This window comes from Equus quagga, chromosome 8 (genome assembly GCF_021613505.1).
Source record: "Equus quagga isolate Etosha38 chromosome 8, UCLA_HA_Equagga_1.0, whole genome shotgun sequence".
Classification (NCBI taxonomy): domain Eukaryota; kingdom Metazoa; phylum Chordata; class Mammalia; order Perissodactyla; family Equidae; genus Equus; species Equus quagga.
In genome coordinates this window covers 71,891,220-71,911,134 of record NC_060274.1, presented here as the reverse complement: position 1 = coordinate 71,911,134, position 19,915 = coordinate 71,891,220, and the positions used below count along the sequence as shown (strand labels likewise).

At 33.7% G+C, this 19,915-nt stretch overlaps 1 protein-coding gene across 1 annotated transcript in view; it reads left to right on the top strand.

Annotated features, from left to right (window-relative positions):
• Window positions 1-19,915, top strand: part of DGKB (diacylglycerol kinase beta) — a 605,812-nt gene that overhangs the window by 443,554 nt on the left and 142,343 nt on the right. Inside the window, exon 23 of the mRNA XM_046670071.1 lies at window positions 3,285-3,480. Within this exon, the coding sequence (XP_046526027.1) occupies window positions 3,285-3,480 (196 nt within the window). The remainder of the gene's footprint in view (window positions 1-3,284; window positions 3,481-19,915) is intronic.

The window sequence follows — 19,915 nt, the reverse complement described above, 5'->3', positions numbered from 1 at the left end:
GATAAGTCATTTACTCCTCGTTACTTTGTAAAATGAGCAAAGCAATGTATTTATGTTTCATTGAGTAAAATTATGAATAATTTTTATCTGCCCTGGGCATAGAATTAGACTCAGCATGGAAAAAATATTTACAGTTTATCATGAACTGTTACTTAGATTTATTATCCACACGTACAGCTCTCCAAAGTTCTTCATGTTTTGAATTTTCCTCTCAAATGACATGTTAACTGAATCTGAAATACTAGATTCACATATAAAAGCTTGTCTTTAACACCTCTGTATAATATGGCACAGGGTCTATCTGTAAACTAGAATTAAAACACTTTGGCAGAAAATTGTAAACCTTCTTTTCTTTTAGGCAAATTTGTCTCTGGAATGAAATCTTCCATTTTAAAACTGAAAAGGGTGGACAACAGCATCAGAGCATTGCGCTCCGCAAATAGCTCCCACAGTACTATATGTTAACGACCTTTTCTCTACATAATAAAAATATTCAGGATTTATTGACTAGCCGAGGCTGTTAGCTTTTAAGCTTTTATATTCTTTTCCTCTGTAGCTACCTTTTTAAAAATCATAAATCTTCAAAACGGATGAAAATATTATCTGACACAGTATTATAACTTGTTTCTATTTCATAGCCTTCACCTCAGCTTTTATTTCCATGCACTCAGCTGGTGTGCTCCAATCCCTGGGCTCCATCAGAACCAGCGCTGAAATTTTCCAGACTAATGAACATAATGTTAAAGCAAACAGAGGAAGGTAGCTTGGGGTCAAGAACTAGTGGAAACAACTCATTAATAAATAGCAATTTATGTAAGTACGTTGTCCTGTTCTCATAGGATCCACAATGTTCTTCGTCAGTCCTTCTTTGGGATTTCTTGAGGATTTTTTTCACTTTTCAGAGAGCTACTTATTCTGTTTCCTTAAAACCACACGTGACAAGACTCCGAAGAGTGAAAACATGAATAATAGTATACACTGATGTTTTTCAGTTGTCACGTGGAACTCCCCTAGTTCAATTAAAAAAAAAAGGCCTCTTTGCAACATGCTCTCCTTTTCTGCAGATGAACAAAGAAATACTCCTTCACTAATTCTGAAAGTAACTTGTCACAGTGGGGATCTAAGGCCTAGTCAAATAATTGTCTTAGTGTACTACCCGCTGTGTTCAATATTGAGTGAAAATGGAAGCCGGGCCCCAACTCCAGCTTATTTCACAATTCTTCTGTTATTTAAATGATTTTAGTCAGTTTGGGGGAAGCCAGACCTTTATAAATTAACAGCAGGGAAATACCAAAGGTGTCAGATTGCATATTTATCATCTTTTTCGTGTAATACTTAAATATGTATTAAGAAGTGACTGACATAAATTAGGCAGATTTCAGAAGCCACAGGCCGTGGCTTGTAGAGGACCCCCTTCTGCTTGACATTTCATCCTTGTCAAAGATCAAATTATTTTAATTTAGGCTGCAAATTATAAGGAATGAAGACTTCTTTGTGGGAATTCCCTGTGGTAATCTGACTTTTGTTGTTACTGCTGCTTGTCAGTGTGCAAAAGATATAATATGCATGCAAATAAGGTTAAAAAATATGTACTATCTAATTATCCAGCCAGTACATTCCACTTGAAGACAGTGGGAGGCCTGACACACAGTATGTGTTTGATTCATTGAGGCCTGCAGGGTATTTACACAAGATTACTTTTAATTATGAAATTAATATCTGTTTATCTAGAATATATGGCAGTAAGTGAGTATACACATGAGCAGAATTCTTTAGTAAAAAGAAATCATCTTAATTTAATACGTGAAAAGGAGGAAAAAATCACTTGTTTCTAGGGGGAAAAAAAGGCAGCATCCAGAGCTTGGTTTCACCCTCATTGAAACAAATTGAATGAAAACTTGGCACTTTCTCTAGAATTTGTTTCTAGCCTTGCCAAGTAGGCTCAAGATGAGTTGCTTTATTTCACTGTTTTTATATTGTAGTGAACAAGATGCAGTCTTAGATTCAGTATGGTGAGGCAAATGTGGGAAGAGAGAGCTTTGGTTTTTGTTTTTATCATTTTGGGGGTGCATTATCTCTTTTAGTTTCAAAAATCATGATTGCCATGCGAAAGACAGAATGACGAATAGTCTCTGTGTTTTTTCTGTAACAAGACACAGCAAATAAAGCAACCCCAGTGCAGATGTACTTCAGTTTATGAAATGCGTATCCCTAACAAAGCTTTCTGTGAAACAAAGTGTTACAGGTTCACATCTCTTCTCATATTGACTTATATTTGAAAACGAGAGAACAATATCTGGGATAGATTTATAATAACTACCATTTTAGAAAGCTCAAAGCAAATGAATAAATAATAATTCCAAAAATATAGCATAGCCTTGTCACTCTACACACGTCAGTCAGTGGAAATGAATTGAAAATTCAAAAACTTAAAAAGTGACCTCTCTGAATACGGGACAGCATTGCTTGTTAGCAAGTTCCATATTTTTCATAATCAAAAGTGTGTTTTGTCACCAGACAAACAAAAATATCTGGCTGACTAATCATTCATGTTGTTCAATCTATTGTTACAGCAGCTATAATGTAACATGGGTTGGAGGTTGCGTGATTTACTGCAATCTTGGCATTTCCCTCATTCCACCTGCGTGGTCCTCCAGATTCGTTTAGACAACTGTGCTTCTCATTACCATTGACACTCTGCTTGGAACTTAACCTAGTCGGAGAAACCATCCTTGGTCATTCCAATGTAATTCAGATCTCTTTGAGTTGCTATTATGTACTTTTGTTTTTTTGAAAATGTCTTAAACTATTTCTTTCTCTGCCCAAAAAAGTGAGACTGTGAATTATGAATTGTTTCTTTACTTTCCCCCCATAGTGCTTTGCAGTGTGTCCTAAATAGAGGCAATCGTTAAAATTTCTGCCTGAAATTTGACCAAACGTCCCAGAATCATCCTCTTTGTAACGCATTGGAAGTTTGCAGCTGTTTATATACACAGACACTGAAGAGTGTCCCTCCCTAAGGTTTTCTGTAAACAAAGACACACCAGTGATTTAATCTGATCATTTTTAAGGACTATTAATGGTAACTGGTTAGTGTTAGTGGCTGCTTTATCTTTTATATTGACATTTAGGGTAACCATTTAAGTGTTCTTGAAAAGTTTATTTAGAAATGGCAATATTATGGATTTAAAAGCTCTTATTAAAAGATAAGGGAATGCTAAAGAAATTAAGGAAAGAAAGATGAAACATCTTAGTGTTTCTGTTCTTTTCTCTTTGCTGATCAGTGTGACGGGGTGCAGATAGACTTAATAAACATCTCTCTGGAAGGAATTGCTATTTTGAATATACCGAGCATGCATGGAGGATCTAATCTCTGGGGAGAGTCTAAGAAAAGGCGAAGCCATCGCCGAATAGAGAAAAAAGGGTCTGACAAAAGGACCACACTCACAGATGCCAAAGAGTTGAAGTTTGCAAGTCAAGGTAAGCTTTCTAACGCTTACTTGTTAAGTTGCTTCGTAATCTGCTTTCAAACTACATTAAAGTGAAAGAGTTTTCCATTACACTTTAGTTTATGTATTTATGCAGTTGTATTTTTCATATTATCAGATATACATGTGCAATTAAGTTATATTATAATAAATTCTAAAATCATGTATGAACTGGCTATATTTTTTATAATTTTTTTTCTTCTTTATTCCCTTCTTTGAATAGAACTTTCCCCACAGAAAGTAAAATACATGTGGGTATTTAGTGGCTAATAATATAGGATATATTGTACATTACGTTCTGGGCTATGAGTGTCTTGCTCAGGATGTTTGAGTTGCTGTAACAAGGGCCTAGTTAAGTTTTTTTCTAACGTTGTATTGCAAGATTCTTTATTCTTGGCTTTCTTCAGTCAGGATGTGACATTGAAGCTATCTTACACTAAGCTATTGTTCTAAGTACCATATATAATAGCATGTTTAAATATCCCACAATAAATTTTGGTTACCTACAGCTATTTTTCCAGAAATGTAATAACAACAAGTAGGAGACCTGGAAAACAGAGGGCAAAGGACTAACAAAATAGGATAGAATAGCTATGGATCAGAATTTTCAACTCCATTATAATATAATCCACACTAATTCTTATTGACAGATTTTATAAACAAAGCCATCAAATTGGTAGTATTTTAAAAATTAATCCTGTTCCAATAATTTATGTATATTATCCATAATATTTCTTTTGTGTTCCAGAACCTACCTAATACCATTGTTGGCATTCAGAGAGCCAAGAAAACATATGGCTCAGCTCAGTGTAGCAAAGATAAAATATGAAGAGATTACAGCCTTATGGGCCTAATAAAAATAAATAAATATATTTTTAAATAAATAATTATGAGGGTGGTGGTAGGCTTGATGGTGGTGGGAAATAGCTTTATGTTTTGGTGGTATGTGGTGACTTGTATTATATGGAATTTGGTGGCCATGAGGATGACAAAGATTGATAGAGAAAGTGTTAGGTATCCTCATGAAAGAAGTACTTATGATAACCTGCCAGTGACAAAAGGTTTTGATGCCCCTTAAATATATAGGCAATCCTAAAGAGATAACTCCTGAACAGTAACGTAATTTAGTACCAGCAAGATGACCCCAGATAAATTAAAATGCTTTCTGCTCAGAATGAATAAACTGTTTGAAAACATGGAGGAAAATGGTTTTTTGAAGGAGAAATACATAGAAAAAAGGAGTAGATTTGTGATATATTAATTTAAAAATGAGAGGAGTTAGGTATAATTACTAATTTCCAGGAATTATTGACATTAATATTACATTTATGTTTAATGTAAGATTACTAGATTTCTAAGATTAATAAAAAAATTCTAGGTATTAAAATTAGTTCCAAGACCATACTAAGATCAAATTTAAAAATCTTCTTCTCTCCCTAGGGAAGCAATGAGTACATAGATATTACATAGCAATGTAGCCTATATAATTAAAAAAAGTTTTACATACATTACATATATATATATATATAGTAGTTTCCAGGTTTATTTTTCTGTTTGGTCACTACATACCAATACTTGGCATGTCCTTTGCATGTAGACATTCCAGATATGTATCTAGATTGATTCTCAATGCTCAGCTGCCAACTATGTTTGCCCACTGAGCTACTGAAGTTTATAAGACTCATGGCTGTGCCCTACCAGGACAAGTGTCTGTACACCTCTCATGGAGCTACTGCAGACATGCCATTTGCTGGCCTCACGCATCTCTCTTTGTATGGTTTTTTCAGGAATCCACCTTTGGAATAAAACATAGACAAATCAGCCAGAAGTATTGTCACAGACTCTCAGTGCCCATAACCGTAGGAAAGGGTCTCTCTTCCCATTCTGTCTTCTTGTTTTCTACTGTGGAACTCTTAGGACCAAGTTTCCGTAAACTTGGGAAAGAAAATAAGTGGAAACCTATCGGTTTTGTGACTTAGGAATATGATTTTTTTTCAATACAGACATGGAGAAAAACAGTAAGAATCAGAGTTTTTGAGGGCCGCTGTATGAGCAATAGCGGAAACATGTTCATAACTGATTCAGCTCAATTTTTTCTTCCCTCTCTTAACTGACTATGCTTGTAGCTTGGGTTTAAATTTAGTCAAAGATAAGTATAATTTCACTGCTAAAGATGACTTTATCTATAGCTGAATATAAAAAAATAGACTATTATGTATTCATCACTTTCCTTTTTATTAATTTTATCAAGAAAACTTTTTTCATTTTGATGTATTTTGTAAGAGAAAAGCCAAAAATACCTCAAAATACTTCTAAGTTTTGATTTCACATTTATTCTGTCAATTCTTAAATGTCATACCTAATAGTAAGAAGTGAAATTTACTACTTAAAATACCTGCATTTCCTGAATGGTAAATATTTCTAATGTTTGATTTTGTTTTTAATTTCTTGAGACAAAAACAACAGTAGTACTAAATGTGAGGGTCAGTCAGTATTTTTAATCTAAATATATTTTGAAATTTACATAAAATGATTACTAGTATTGACTTTAAAATGAAATATGGGAAATATAATTCTAGGGCAACATGTTTCTTTAACCCAGATTCAAATTAATATCTTTACTCTTAGAAAATATATAAATAAAGAAATGAAAAATTTAATAATGTAACTTTCTTCTTTTTCAGGAAGCACTTTCTTTAAATATTAACTAACAACTTTTCTGATAAGCGTTTGTAAAAAGTCTGAAGTTGAACCTAACTTTTTACTATATTGGAATGGATGTTGTTTTCATAACTTCAGGAAGCTTTTGGTGGTAGGGGGAGTGTGGGGGAAGCATGCATAACTAGATTCTTGTAACAAAATATTTTATTTAGTAGAAAGATTTAAATTAAAACAAAGTTTGCAAGTTGTTTTTAATTTAAAAATATATCACAGACCAAAGGTACAAGATCAGGTTGGGGACATTAAATCCTCATTTATATTATGCTGTGTGTGATCTGGGACTCCTTCACAATTAATTTGCTTACAATCTTTGAGAACACTTACAGAATAAGATTAGACTATCTTCAATTATTAAATTCACTAGTTAGAAATTTTATGGTTGATGTAACTCAAGTTGACCAAAATTATAAGTACTTCTTTTAATTATATTATTGTTCCAGCAAAATATTTTAAAACAGTTGGATGCAATTCTGAAACGCAGTCACACTCAGACTCATCTAATTCAGTAGATATTTTCTTTTGGGTTTGTCTTTTTTTTTTTGGTAAGCTTTTTCAAGAAAAATACAAGTGAGTGTATTATGCATAGACGGTATGGTCTTCAAGCAAAACTGTAAAGTAGGTCTTCAGTGCTCTGAGCCTTAATATTCAGTCTTTCCCATTTCTTATAGTTGTTGAGTTCATCTTTCTACTTCCCTGTCTTTCTGAATTAAATCCAAGCCTCAGGAAGATGTCTAATAAATTCATTCACATTAATGTATAAATGACTAATTGCAGGTGAAAGTAGAGGTATTTGCATTTTAAAAGAAATAAAGGCCTTCAGCTAAACCATTATTTTTCAAACTCTGTTCCATTGAGTTATAGCTGCAATTCTTCAGAGGTTCTGTAAAAACCTGGTTCAAATGCATTATTGCCGTTAATTAGAACAATTAAAAAAAAACCTATAGTAAAAACACACTAACGGGGCTGGCCCAGTGGTACAGTAGTTAAGTTAGCGCACTCCGCTTCAGTGGCCCAGGGTTTGCAGGTTTGGATCCCCAGCATGGACCTAGCACCATTCATCAAGCCACACCATGGCGGTGTCCCACATGAAATAGAGAAAGATTGCCACAGACGTTAGCTCAGGGTCAATCTTCCTCACATAAAAGAGAAAAAAACCACACTAATGTGTATATTCTCTACAATCATTTTGTCATATTAATAATTCTCAGGTCATTAAATTGTGTTGCTGGATGAAAACAACTTCCTCTCTCCCTCCTGCTCCTCCTCTTCCTCTTCTTCCTTCTTGATCAATTGACAATTGACGGATATACCAATAGATGTGTGGAAAGATAGATATGCATATTCACACACACATACTTATATACATATACACATATAAATAAATAAATATTTGATGAGGATACTTGTACAAATGGGTACAGTACCACCATGATGCATGTGAATTGCCTGCAGTTAAAAGGCTTGCAAACTCAAGTAACTTTGTTTGGCATAGGCAATAAACAGTGCACGACAATCAATGGAAGTGAAAACAAAGTGACAATGCCAACATTTTAAACGAAAATAGAAATCACTTTTTAGAAAATTTTTTGCTTAAAAAGAAATTGCATTAACTAACTCCTGAGTATAACTGGCTTGTACTAGTTATTACTAGTACTAGCATAGTGCACTATATCAAGTGCACTTTTATCAGAGATTTGTGATATAAACATGCTCACAACTGCTGCTAAACAGCCAGCAATGAAATTGAAACAAAGTTTTGGCTAAGTATGTTGAATAACATAAATTCGACTAATTGAAACTTCAAGTGAACATTTGAACCAGATAGCAAGTTATCATCATATCATAAATTTGTGTTGACAAAGTTGGAAAACTATTAAAAAAGACACCTTTGGAAAGTATTTTTTAACCAAACAGTGAGGACCTCTCAAGTAATGTGGGCAGTTTTCAGTTATTCTAATGGTTTTAGCTTTGAAGACACAAGTCCAACTATTCCACTTTCTTCTAATGGAGTCAGGATGGTGCAAGATGGCCAAGTGAGATGTAAAAAGTTCATATCATGTACAATTACATATCTGTCTCGATCAGGATATTCTCAATACCACACAACCAAAACAAAATGCAAAAATTAACGAAAAATAGGATGTCTATGACCCTGCAGCTGTCTTCATCAAAATAACTCCATTATTCTCATAGATTGACTGTATTGAAAGTGTTAGCAATCTGAACCTTTAAAATATTTTTGTGCAAATAAAATTCTAATTTTCTCTTTTATTTACTAGTTTTTAAAATGTTGCTTCATTTGCAAGAAAAAAAAGAGAAAGATTGACTACTTTAAAAAGTTTGAAAACCACTGAGCAAAAGTGGTTACATTCAAACCATACAGTTTCAAATGTTTGCCAGAAACTGAGGGAGGTACGAGAGGGAGCAGCTGGACTTCCTGCTTGAAACCTCATTAACTAGGTGACTGTCTTACCCCACATGTGGATACACGTAGCCAGGTACCCGTCATACAAAAGTTTATTTTAAAAACTAATTGAGGTATGATATCATCCATGAAATTTTCAGTGATTTCAATCCCATTTACCAATGCTAATTCTTTTATTTGGGCAGAATTTCCCGAAGTGCAACATGCATTCCACTGATGGAAAATTAAAATGGTTTAAGCAATACGGATGAACATTTTAAAGTTAAATTGTTTGTATTTACTATTACAGTTGATTCTTCTTTATGGTAAGAGATGATGGGTTGTTTTTTTTTTTTTTGAACTTATAAGTGTAATCTAAATTTTACTTTTGAAATAAATCCGTTTAAGTAAAACTAGGGTAAAAACCTAAACTAAATAATAATAAAGGAAGTACCTGGCTACAGCAAAAATTGTGAAGACAGGACAAGAAAGACTATAGTTTAGACAACTGTACTAGGCTAATATTGCAGCTTCCACCACCTCATATCATTTGCTTAGCCCCAAGTGTGAATACTTAAACATTATTTTTATTCTTCACATCTTGCATAAAGTTTACGATGTATCAGTTCCCCAAGAACAAGCTTTTCCATGTACTTTATACTACTCATACCCCCATCCTAGCCTATTTATGTCTGTGCTCTGTACTAGGGAAGACTAAAACTCTTATTTTTCTTAGGAGCCAGAGGGGAAAGACTTTGTATCTGATTGGCTGTCAAGGAATCTTTCTACAGCAAGTGACTTTATTATTTTTTTTTAAGGTCTCAGAAAGTAGGAAGGAAAAAGTCAATACAAACCAAATTGATCAAAGAATAAATGAATAGACGTCTATGAAAGCTTGGCAAAACTTAAATTTCTTTTGCCTCTGAAGATAGATAAGGTTATTGGCTCCGATGTCTCTGTCTTCAAAATGGGGTTGGTGAATTCTGGAAGAGTGAAGATTAATCTGTGTGTGCTGTGAATTGTATTACCTGGATAATTGCACAAAGAGCATTTAAATAGTAAGACTCCAACACTTTCTATACCTTTTAAAAGTCATATTTATCTGAAAGTTGATAGTAATGGACATTTGTCATCCATTATTATCAATTTTTTTAGACATTTCTATGGGTTATTTAGGGTAATTTAGAAGGCAGTGTTTTCAGTTGTCTAAATATAACTGCAATATTCATTTTAGAACTGTAGATGATGTATTTGGCATTCGAACACCAGCAAGCGGAACAATTTCCAAGCATTTAAATTCAGTGATTAAATCAATTAAATTTAGAAACAAGAAAAGGATTTCATGCTGCATTATTACACCTGGATGTTAAAATTGTTGAGAAAAGAGCATGGCATTTGGGGTGTTGTATGTCAAAAAAATATATCTATGTACTGATATCATGAAAATTTCATTGGTTGAAAATAGATAGATTCAAACATTTGCTATCTAGTAACCTTTAAGGAGATGTCTCAAAATGAGTTCCTAATTGTATGTTTTTAAACTTCCTCCTTGGAAATTTTCAAGCAATGGGTAATGCAAATAATAGCATGCACTTAATAAAGCTGTCTAAATATCAAAATACTATTTGCAATTGAAGATTGAATCATATACCTGGATATCTTACTGTGATGACTCGCTATTTTTTTATAAAAGGCATGCTTTATGCTTTATAAATAATAGTCAAAGAAAAAAGACTATAAGATGTAATCCTTGTATGTAAAAATTCAAACGTGTTTTCAAAATATAAGACTATATAGTCTTATCATTGGACTATAAAAGGATATAATTATGAAGAAGCATTTATGAAATTTCTATTTGTAATGGCACTATAAAAACTTGACAGAAACTGCTAGCTTCCTAGAAATTTGAAAAGCAGGAACCATAACTATGAATAAATTAATATTTTAGGAACAACTGAAACATTAGATGGTGATCATTAGAATATTCTACGTAGCTTTTGGTGTTATATAAAATACCTTTTTGAGGCTACTATTATTGCCCTTTTCTCCATGTTCAACAGTCAAATTTTCAAACTCAGACGTGCAGTATAATTCTAGAAACAAAATCTGACATGGCTGTAATTCTAGGACTTCTTGTAGTAAAAATGGTAAGACCATAAAATCATTTTGGATATAATATAACAGATAAGTAGTTATTCAAACAGGAAAGTGGCGTTTTCAATATATATAAATGAGATCCTTGCTATTAAGGATTTATTCTTGAAAACAAATTGAAATGAGGAAAATGAAGAAAATCTGAAAAAGGTGGGTAGAAATGGAAGAACAAGGGCAACTTGCTTTCACCTAATGATTCTGGGAAAATTTGAGAAAAAGGAGTTTTTAGTAGCAGTTGCATTTTGAAAAATATATCAATTTTATATAAATCAATTTAATAGATGCAAGGGAAAAAGGAAAGGGATTTGTTTACTTGAGTTTCTAAATTAAAGCTCAGCTGTTACCTTCTCTGGTGGAGAGGCAGGCTACCTCCTTTATTTTCAAAATGCTCGTGCTGTTTGGAAACCTTCTACATTTCTAGCTAGTGATTTTAATTATAATTTCAGAGAGCGATGGAAAATATAAATGCTTTAACGGGCCGTTTTCTCTACAATGTTGATGTCTAATATCAGTTATAGAACACCCATCTTCCTTGTGTCTGTGACGGTGTACCCAGTCCTGAGTCTGTTGAAAATAATGACGTCATCCACCCAGGCTAAGGTACTATTATAAGTTTAAGTAAATTTAACTTAAGCATTGGTGGAAATAGAAAAGCATATTTCCATTTAAATAAATATTGGCTGATTATATAAGCCTCAACTAACTAAATAATGCGTGTAGAGCATGCTTTCAAATAGTAATCACAGAAAGTTTCCAAATATGAGGCCATTCATAGAAGCTTCCTAAATATAAAGCCCTACAGTAATCTTTCCATCTGTGGGTAATGATTTGAGGCTCATGGAATAGATGCATCCAGGGAATTTAAAATAATTTTTCCAATAATCAAAACATAGGACAATAAGGGGAAATATTTTTTTAAATAGTAAACATGAAAAAACTATCAAAAAGATATGAAATCAGCTGCATAAATTGTTAAACGTAAGTGATGGTTCTATTCTTTTTTCTATTGTTAATAAAAAACGTTTTCTTTGCCATCAAGATAGAAAACAATAACCAAGGAAAACTATAACCTTATTGAGAACAAAACTTCAATTGCTCCATCTTGTGGAATGACATCTCATTTAGAGATTTCAAGTCATACCAGGAGAGATATTGGACTTTTATTTTACCCCTCTTTATTTATAAGTATTTTTTTTCCGCTTTACCTTAATGAATATAGGGGAACCGCCACAAACTAGCACCTGATTCTCGCACATGTTTATCTAACTACCAAAGAGTGCAGGGGGTCCAACAGAGAGCAGAAAGACATGTTTCTTGAAAGAGTCATATCGCACCATCTACTTAGTTACCTTTGAGCTGTTTGACTTTGACTTAATCAAAGCAACTAACCACTGGAGTTCCATTGCCATCAATTTAGTTTTCACGAATATAGTCTTTTATTTTATAGAGCTTGTTAACATATAAATGGTAGCTTCTTGGATGGTATCCAGCCAACTCTGTTTTTGTGGAAATTGATTCATATAGGTCACCATTCCCTCCACACTGTGTAATTATTCTCCTGGCTTAATAAAAATAATTCTATTGTTCTCCCTTTATAAACTGTAGATTCATAAACTGAGGATTGTTTTTGGTGTCTGTTTTAGGCAGTGTCTATTGGCTGCTATATACTACAGCTATTAATCAGAGCATGCTAAAGATTGAGGCCTGAATGTTATAGGGCGACAGTCATTTGAAATAAGACTAAAAATCTCCATGGATAAACATGACTAATTTAAATGAGCCCCAGGGAGCTTTTTTGAGAAAGTTCAAACGCCTGATGAATGCTGCACTGTTATTCTAATTATCCATAATATGGCACAAAATAACAATCTCATTTCATCCTTTTATTTACAAAGCTGCTCCCATTATCATTATATTTTACCTGTTCAAGCTCTGAAAGATTGCTCCTCGTTGAGAGATTCATTAAAAGAGAATAATTATATTATATTTCACAGATTGGCAGAAAGAAAATGTATCTTTGAACAATTTCATTTCCCTGAACAGTTGTTCATTTCAGAGTTGAAGACAGGTCTATTAAGTACCTTCTACCCTTTTTAAACATGTCAAAGCTAACCATTAATACTGAAATTAGTAATTTGGTTCTGATGTAATGAAAGAATCAGCTGCTATTTGTAGAACTCAATTTCTGTGAATGAAGCACAAACATAATATTTTCAAAAAGTATTGAATAACAAAGTATTTAACAATCTCTTTATGCACAATGATTTAAATTCATGCCTCTTCTGATAGTTAAAGCCCTTAGCTTTTTTAACTTTTTTCCCTATTGATGTTGAGAATATACTTCTCCATCTAAAGAACTATATAAAGCACATTTTCTTACTAAGTATGTGGCATGAAAATTTTCAGAGTATCTTGTTAGAATAATAGTAAGAGACAGAAGATCAACCAATATCAAAGAACATTCTATCCTTAGATTTAGTGCAAGAAAGATTCATGGGATTTGTGATTAAATGTCTTTTCAAAATTAAAGAGAGTTATGTGCATAAAAATGTGACTCTGATAGAAAAGAGGTCTGAGACTCGTCATTTCATATTTGAACATGTTGGTGCTGTGAAATAAGCTGTCCATGGGTCACATGCATGTGAACACCTTAACTCTTATCTTAAATCTCTCTGGCAAGTAATTGAGCAATAATGAAATAATATATTTATCATTGATCGTTTTGCCAAAATTTCTATGCTTTATAATAAGCACTTTTCCCTAAAAGTCCTTATATTGTAGCCTTTTCTAACATCATCCTGGCCAGATCACTAAGACTAAAGTAACAAGATAACTAGTGAGCCTAGTGGGAGACAGGGAGCCAATACATCTTTTACCCAGTATAAAACCATGAAAGATGCGATTCGATTGTTAGAAGACAGTAATTGTATCAAATTTAAATAGCAATTCTAAATGTGTGTAGGATTTGAAGAGCTCTGAGACAGGAAATGAATTAATCTGTGTGTCTCATTTTAAAAGCATGTAACTAAAATATTAACAGTGGTGTTTCGAGTTGGAGGTTGAGTCTGAGGTCTTGCACATTTTTGTAGGTAGACATTGTTTTAAAATTCTTCATTAATATATTTTCTGTCCTTTTTATTAATAAAACTCTTTTCTTTAAAATGATTCTATAAGGTCTTCATCTTAATTGTTTTAAGATAGACTAGTTTAGACTTCCTTTGCTTTTTCTGTTGTTTTTCATTTTTGCAGTTTGACTTCTGAATATTTTATGTATGTTACTTTTGCAAACATTACTTTTCATCCAAATGTTCATTAAAAGTCAGCAGTTAACAAGGAACTATAACAAGTGTTCTCATTCTTGAAGAAGGGAGTGAATGTGCTGTTTATGGTATATATTGAAATTTGACTTTCCTTGTTTCAGTTATCCAAAACACTGCAGACAAACAAAAATGAAATAAATGCATTTGTTTAGGCATAAAAGTTGAATTAAGCTTTAAAAAATCTAAAATTTTAAACCCTCTAGTAGACTTTGATAAATCATGATATTTACTAGTGAATACTCAAGTGCCTTGATTATGTATGTGTTTTGATAAATTTTGTGTGCATGTGTGTATATGTGTGTCTGTGTCTGTGTACATATAAACAGACTTCATTTATGGGGAAAGGCTAATGGACGTGCAAATATCAAAATGATGCATAGAAGAAAAACATTGCTTGAACACAAATTATTTTGGAAGTCCCAATCAGAAAACCAAAGAACTAAAGCATTGCTTTAGGAAGAAGGAAGTGGGGGGGGGGGGGGCGTATTTTTGTTTTAATAGCAGAAGAGTGTAAGAGAATGAAATGTTCTCTAAAATACAAATCATTACCTCATTATCCCAAGGGAGAAGGAGGATGAAAATAGGTAGAAGGAAGAAGGGAATTCCTTCTTTTGTCTTCCTTCCTTTTCTTCCACTACATGCAATCCTTTGAGAATACTGCGTTCTTCAGATTTCATCACCCTTCCTCTAGATGAGAGGGCCCATCCTATAGTGATCCTGCCACAGTGACTGAAGAGTTCACTCTCTTGATTAATTCCTGTAACACATTTACACGTACTCATGGGTCAGAAGACAGTAGCTTCTAAAGATCTGTAGGAAAATTTTCTTCCGATACTGTATTGACTTTGTGTGTGAGATGCTTAATTTTTTTGCATTTTTAATTGAGATATAATAGATATATGACATTGTGTAAGTTTAAGGTGTGCAACATGTTGATTTGATACATTTATATATTCCAGTATGATTACCCCCATAGCGTTAGCTAACATCTCTATCAAGTCACATAATTATCATTTCTTAATTGTGAAAATAATTAAGATCTAGTGTCTTAGTAACTTTGAAGTTTATGATACAATATTGTTGATTATACTGTATTGACCTTTCTTTCTTGGTTTTATGTCTTCCTATGAGGTGTCTGATAAAAAGAAGTTATGTTTCATGGGCAAGAAAAAAATAAGCAAATTAATATCACAACAATTGTTTATCTCACACAGAATTCTCATCTCAATCCAGGCTGTCTTTCTCCTACCTTCTTTTCAAGTTCACATCCCCTGTAGGGAAAGACTTTTGACAAGGACATTGAAGACCAGTGTATTTCTTACAGACAGGATTTAATTTTAGTTTTCTAGACTATAAAAGCATGGCCATAGTAAGTTGTGTGGTAAAAAGAAATCTCTGACCTCAGACCAGTTATTAACTCAGCCAAGTCTGTTTCCCAACCTATGTAAATCAAGACAATTATTTCTGATTTTTTTGCCTCATAGAGTGATTTGTACATCTCAATACATTTCAAACAATAAGAAATGTAAGATAGTTTTATTATTACTCCATTAACCTAAGAATATGCACAAGGCTGTCATTCTAGAATATATGAGGCACTTCCCACTTTTGGCCATTTGTGAGAGAGGAGGCAAAAGTTAAGGAGCCGTTCCCCAGCTTTGGAACCAGTAGCCCTTTAAAGAATTAATCCTGGCACCATAGAACTATAAAAGTAAATAGGATTCATATTTCAGATTATGAAAACATTTTCCTATTCAGAAAAACTGTGTTATAATTAAGTAGTGGAGCTCTCAAGACTTGAAATCTTTAAATGAGATCTGATGAGGAACACAGTACTGACTGCATTCTGGTCCATCTTTGAATTAAAAGTTTTTATCATCCCTTCCCAAGAAAGGGGCAATTCCTAGTAGAATATATAGACTAATAAAAGTTCGTTAAAATACAGTTGACTCTTTCCAGGTGTTGGAATGATTGAAATATCTTGTCTATGCTGGTTAGTTTATTGGCATCTCATCTACTCATTTGTTCCGTTCTTCCTCTTGGTGAATCATGGCATACAGTGTTTGCTTTCTGCACTCCCTTTGTTTGTGCACCTTCTAAGTCTCACTGTGTTACAAAGATTGGAAGATTGTGGTGGCCACAGTACCGATTCCCTGGGACCCGCATAAGGAAATTGCCCATGACCACCCCATTGATTTTGCAGCACAGGCCAAGCCACTTCAGCAACGAATTCAGATTGTACCTGCCGCTCTCAAATGTGTTTCCCTCTTGATGGTACAATGCATTGCTTGTGATTCACATAGATGTTTATAAGAGCCCTTTCTAAAGTAGGCTGTACCGGAAAGTACAAGCTACCTAACAAATTAATGACATTGTGAGGTGCTGCCTGCTGGGGTGAAAATCAATTGTAAGAGAGGACAGGGAACAGGTAATGGTTCCTAGCTAGGCTGCAAAACTCTTTTCCAACTGGCGCTGTGTGTCGAGAGATGTGGCAACAACTGTCAACAAGATTTACCGTCCTTTAACATAGACTTAGTCAGAAAGGGCAGGTTGAAGTTCTGTGGTTTTGTTTAAAGTTCAGTGCCTCTTGCTTTTGAACAACTCTTCCCAGGCAGCAAGGATGCAGTCTCATTGCAGGTCATTCACAGTTGTCAGGGAAGCTCTTCGCATGGTATCAAGACTTTGAATTTTTATTTTATTGTTCTTGCATATGTTGTTTTCTTGGTGGTGGTGATGTTGTTGCTACTATATTTAAATTAAAAAGGGAAAATTTCACAGAGTTAGAGTGTGGGAGGTGTAGGTTCTCATAAAGTGTAGAAAGTATAATCATTGTCCCTATTCTTTTGCCATTGGAGAAGGTTTCAGTTGTCTCGGATGTCATTGCCTGCTCTTCATGGACCACACTAGGGTAGATTATGTCTTTAACAGTAATGTCTCCCTTTAAAGAATGATTTTCTGTTCTTCTATTTCCATTGCTGCTGGCATCATGTCTTAAATCTGGCATTATCTCGATATAAACCATTTATATGTGTATATAAAATCTGCATATAACTTTTTCCATGAATGATCAGTGAACGCTGGACACGTTATGCTTTTATTAACACTTTTTTTATCAACCTATTTTCTTGATTAACTGATGGTTTCTGTCTTCATTAGGAATTGTGTAGGATGGACAAAACTTTAAAGATTGAATGAAAGGGGGCTCAGCTCTTAAATTGATTACTCTAGTTTTAAAGCTGTTTCTTCGAAGGCTAGTAGTTAGAGTTTTAAAAACCACTTTACAATGTGCTATACATATATTTAATGGACAAATAACAAAGAAAAGTCATGTTAAGACCAGAAATATCAATATGCACATCTCATTCATTCAATAGCTTAATATGTCTCCAGCCAATCTGTTTCATGACTGCTCTCCTCACTCACTCCACTCAAGCCCTTTGTGATGCTCATCAAATACACCAAGCACGATACCATCTCAGAGCCTTTGCCTTGATATTCCCTCTGCCTGGAAGATTCTTACTTCAGGTCTTCACATGGTTTCACATGGCTTCTTCCTTGTTTCTTTCGGGTCACCATTAAAATATGCTCTTCCGGGAGAGGCCTTCCCTAACCACACATGTAAAATATCATGCCATCCCCTCCCACCCCCTACTCCCTGTCCCACTATGTGTTACCCTTTATAAAAACCTGAACACTTTAATGAACTATAACATTTTTACATAAAAGTGAACACATCCTAGATGCACAGTTGATGAATTTTGACAAAGTGAATCCATCGATGTAACCACTCTCCCAGATCAAGAAATAGCACGTTACCAAACCCACAGAAGCCCCCCAGACACATGCCCTTCTCAGTATGCTGACTTCCATTGCTATAGCTAAGTTTTGCTGGTTTTGAATTTTATATAAATAGAATCATATGGCATGCATTCATTCATGTCCAGCTTCTTTAATTTCATATTTTCATTTCTCAACAGTATTTATTATATTAGGATACAGCTTTTTTCCAGTGTGGAGTTGTTATAAATTTCACTGCTATGAACATTATTGTACAGGTCTTTTGATGTGTGTGTATATTTCTTCTGGGTATAGACTGAGGAATGAAAATTGCTGGGTCTTAGGGTCTGTGTATGTTCAGCTTTAGTAGAAACTGCTAAAAGTTGTCATATCCATTTACACTCCAATTAGCAGACGAGGCTTCCAGTTGCTCTGTATCCTCACCAACACTTTGCATGATGAGTCTTTTTAATTTAGCCATTCTAGTCTATTGTGTTTAAAATATGCATGTTACTGATGACTAATGATGTGGAGCACCATTTTATGTGACCAGGTTATTTGGATATCCTCTTTTGTGAAATGTCTGTCAAAGTCTCTTGCCTATTTTTTTTAATTGGATCTATCTATATGTCTATCTGTCTGTCTATCTATCTTTCTATCTATCTCTTTGTATTTGAAAGAACTAGAGTTTTTTGTTGGTTCTATGGGCTGTAAATACATTCTCCCACTGTGTGGCTTGCCTCTTTACTCTGTTAATGATGTCTTTTGAAAGTCAGAACATCTTAATATTATTGAAGTCCAGTGAATCAATTTGTCCCTTTTTGGTTATTGCTTTTTATCTATGGTTAGCTTTCTTTTTAAATCTTTTTAATGTCTCCTATGTTGTTTTGAGAAGCTTTGTTTAACTTTAATGTTTAGGTGAAATTGATTTTAATGCATGTTTAAGATTGGGGTCAGGAATAATTTTTTTATATCATTATTCAATTTACACAGCACTATTTATTGAAAAGGCTCCTACCCCACTACTTGGTGTAAAATAATCTTAATTCACGTGTCCATTTATGTATTATGACTTATTTCTGAATTTTATATTCCACACTAAAAATAGGCAAACTCTAGTGTCAGATAGTAAATATTTTAAGCTTTGTGGGTCATATGCTCTCTGTTGCACCTACCTAACACTGTCGCAGTTGCACAAAAACCCTCAGAGACAATACCTAAATGAACAGGCATTGCCGTGTTCTGATAAAACTTTACCTGCAAAAACAGGCAGCAGGCTAGATTTGGCTCAAGGCTGCAGTTTGCTGACACCTGTTTTACACCATCAGTCTATTTATCAATCTTTATGTCAATACTACACTGTCCTAATTAACGTTTTCTTTAAGAACATACCCTTTACATTTTTCTTACACATTTTAGAATCAATTTGTTAATTCCTCCCATCTAAAAAAAACAAACTGCAGGGATTTTGATTGGAATTGCATTGGTGAATTTAGGAAAAATTGATATCTTTACAATCTGTGTCTTCCACTTCATGAACACGATGTATCCTTCCATTGATGTAGATTTTTCTTAATTTCTCATAATAATGGTTTGTAATTTTCAATGTAGTAGTCTTATGCTTAGATATTTGATGTTTTGGTATGCTGTTCTAAATAGTATCTTTTCTAATTGTCTGTTGCTGTTATACAAATAAAAACTTTCTAAAGCCACTTATCAGTTCTAATAGTATATCCACAGATTCTGTTGGATTTTGAATATATGTAATCATGTCCCATATGAGTGATGACAGTTTCATTTCTTCTTTTTCTACGCTTACATCTTTTCATTTTCCTTTTCTTATTTCTCTGGTTAAGGTTTCCAAGACAATGCTGAATACAAGTAATGATAGTGAACATTAATATTGGAGAGTGGGGGGTTAGTTTTCAATATTTCACATTTATCTGATGTTTTCTGTATACTTTTATAGATACACCCTAGACTAAAGATTTTTCTTTTATTTGAGGTTTACTGTTTCTATTACAAATGAGTGCTGAACTTATCAAATTCTT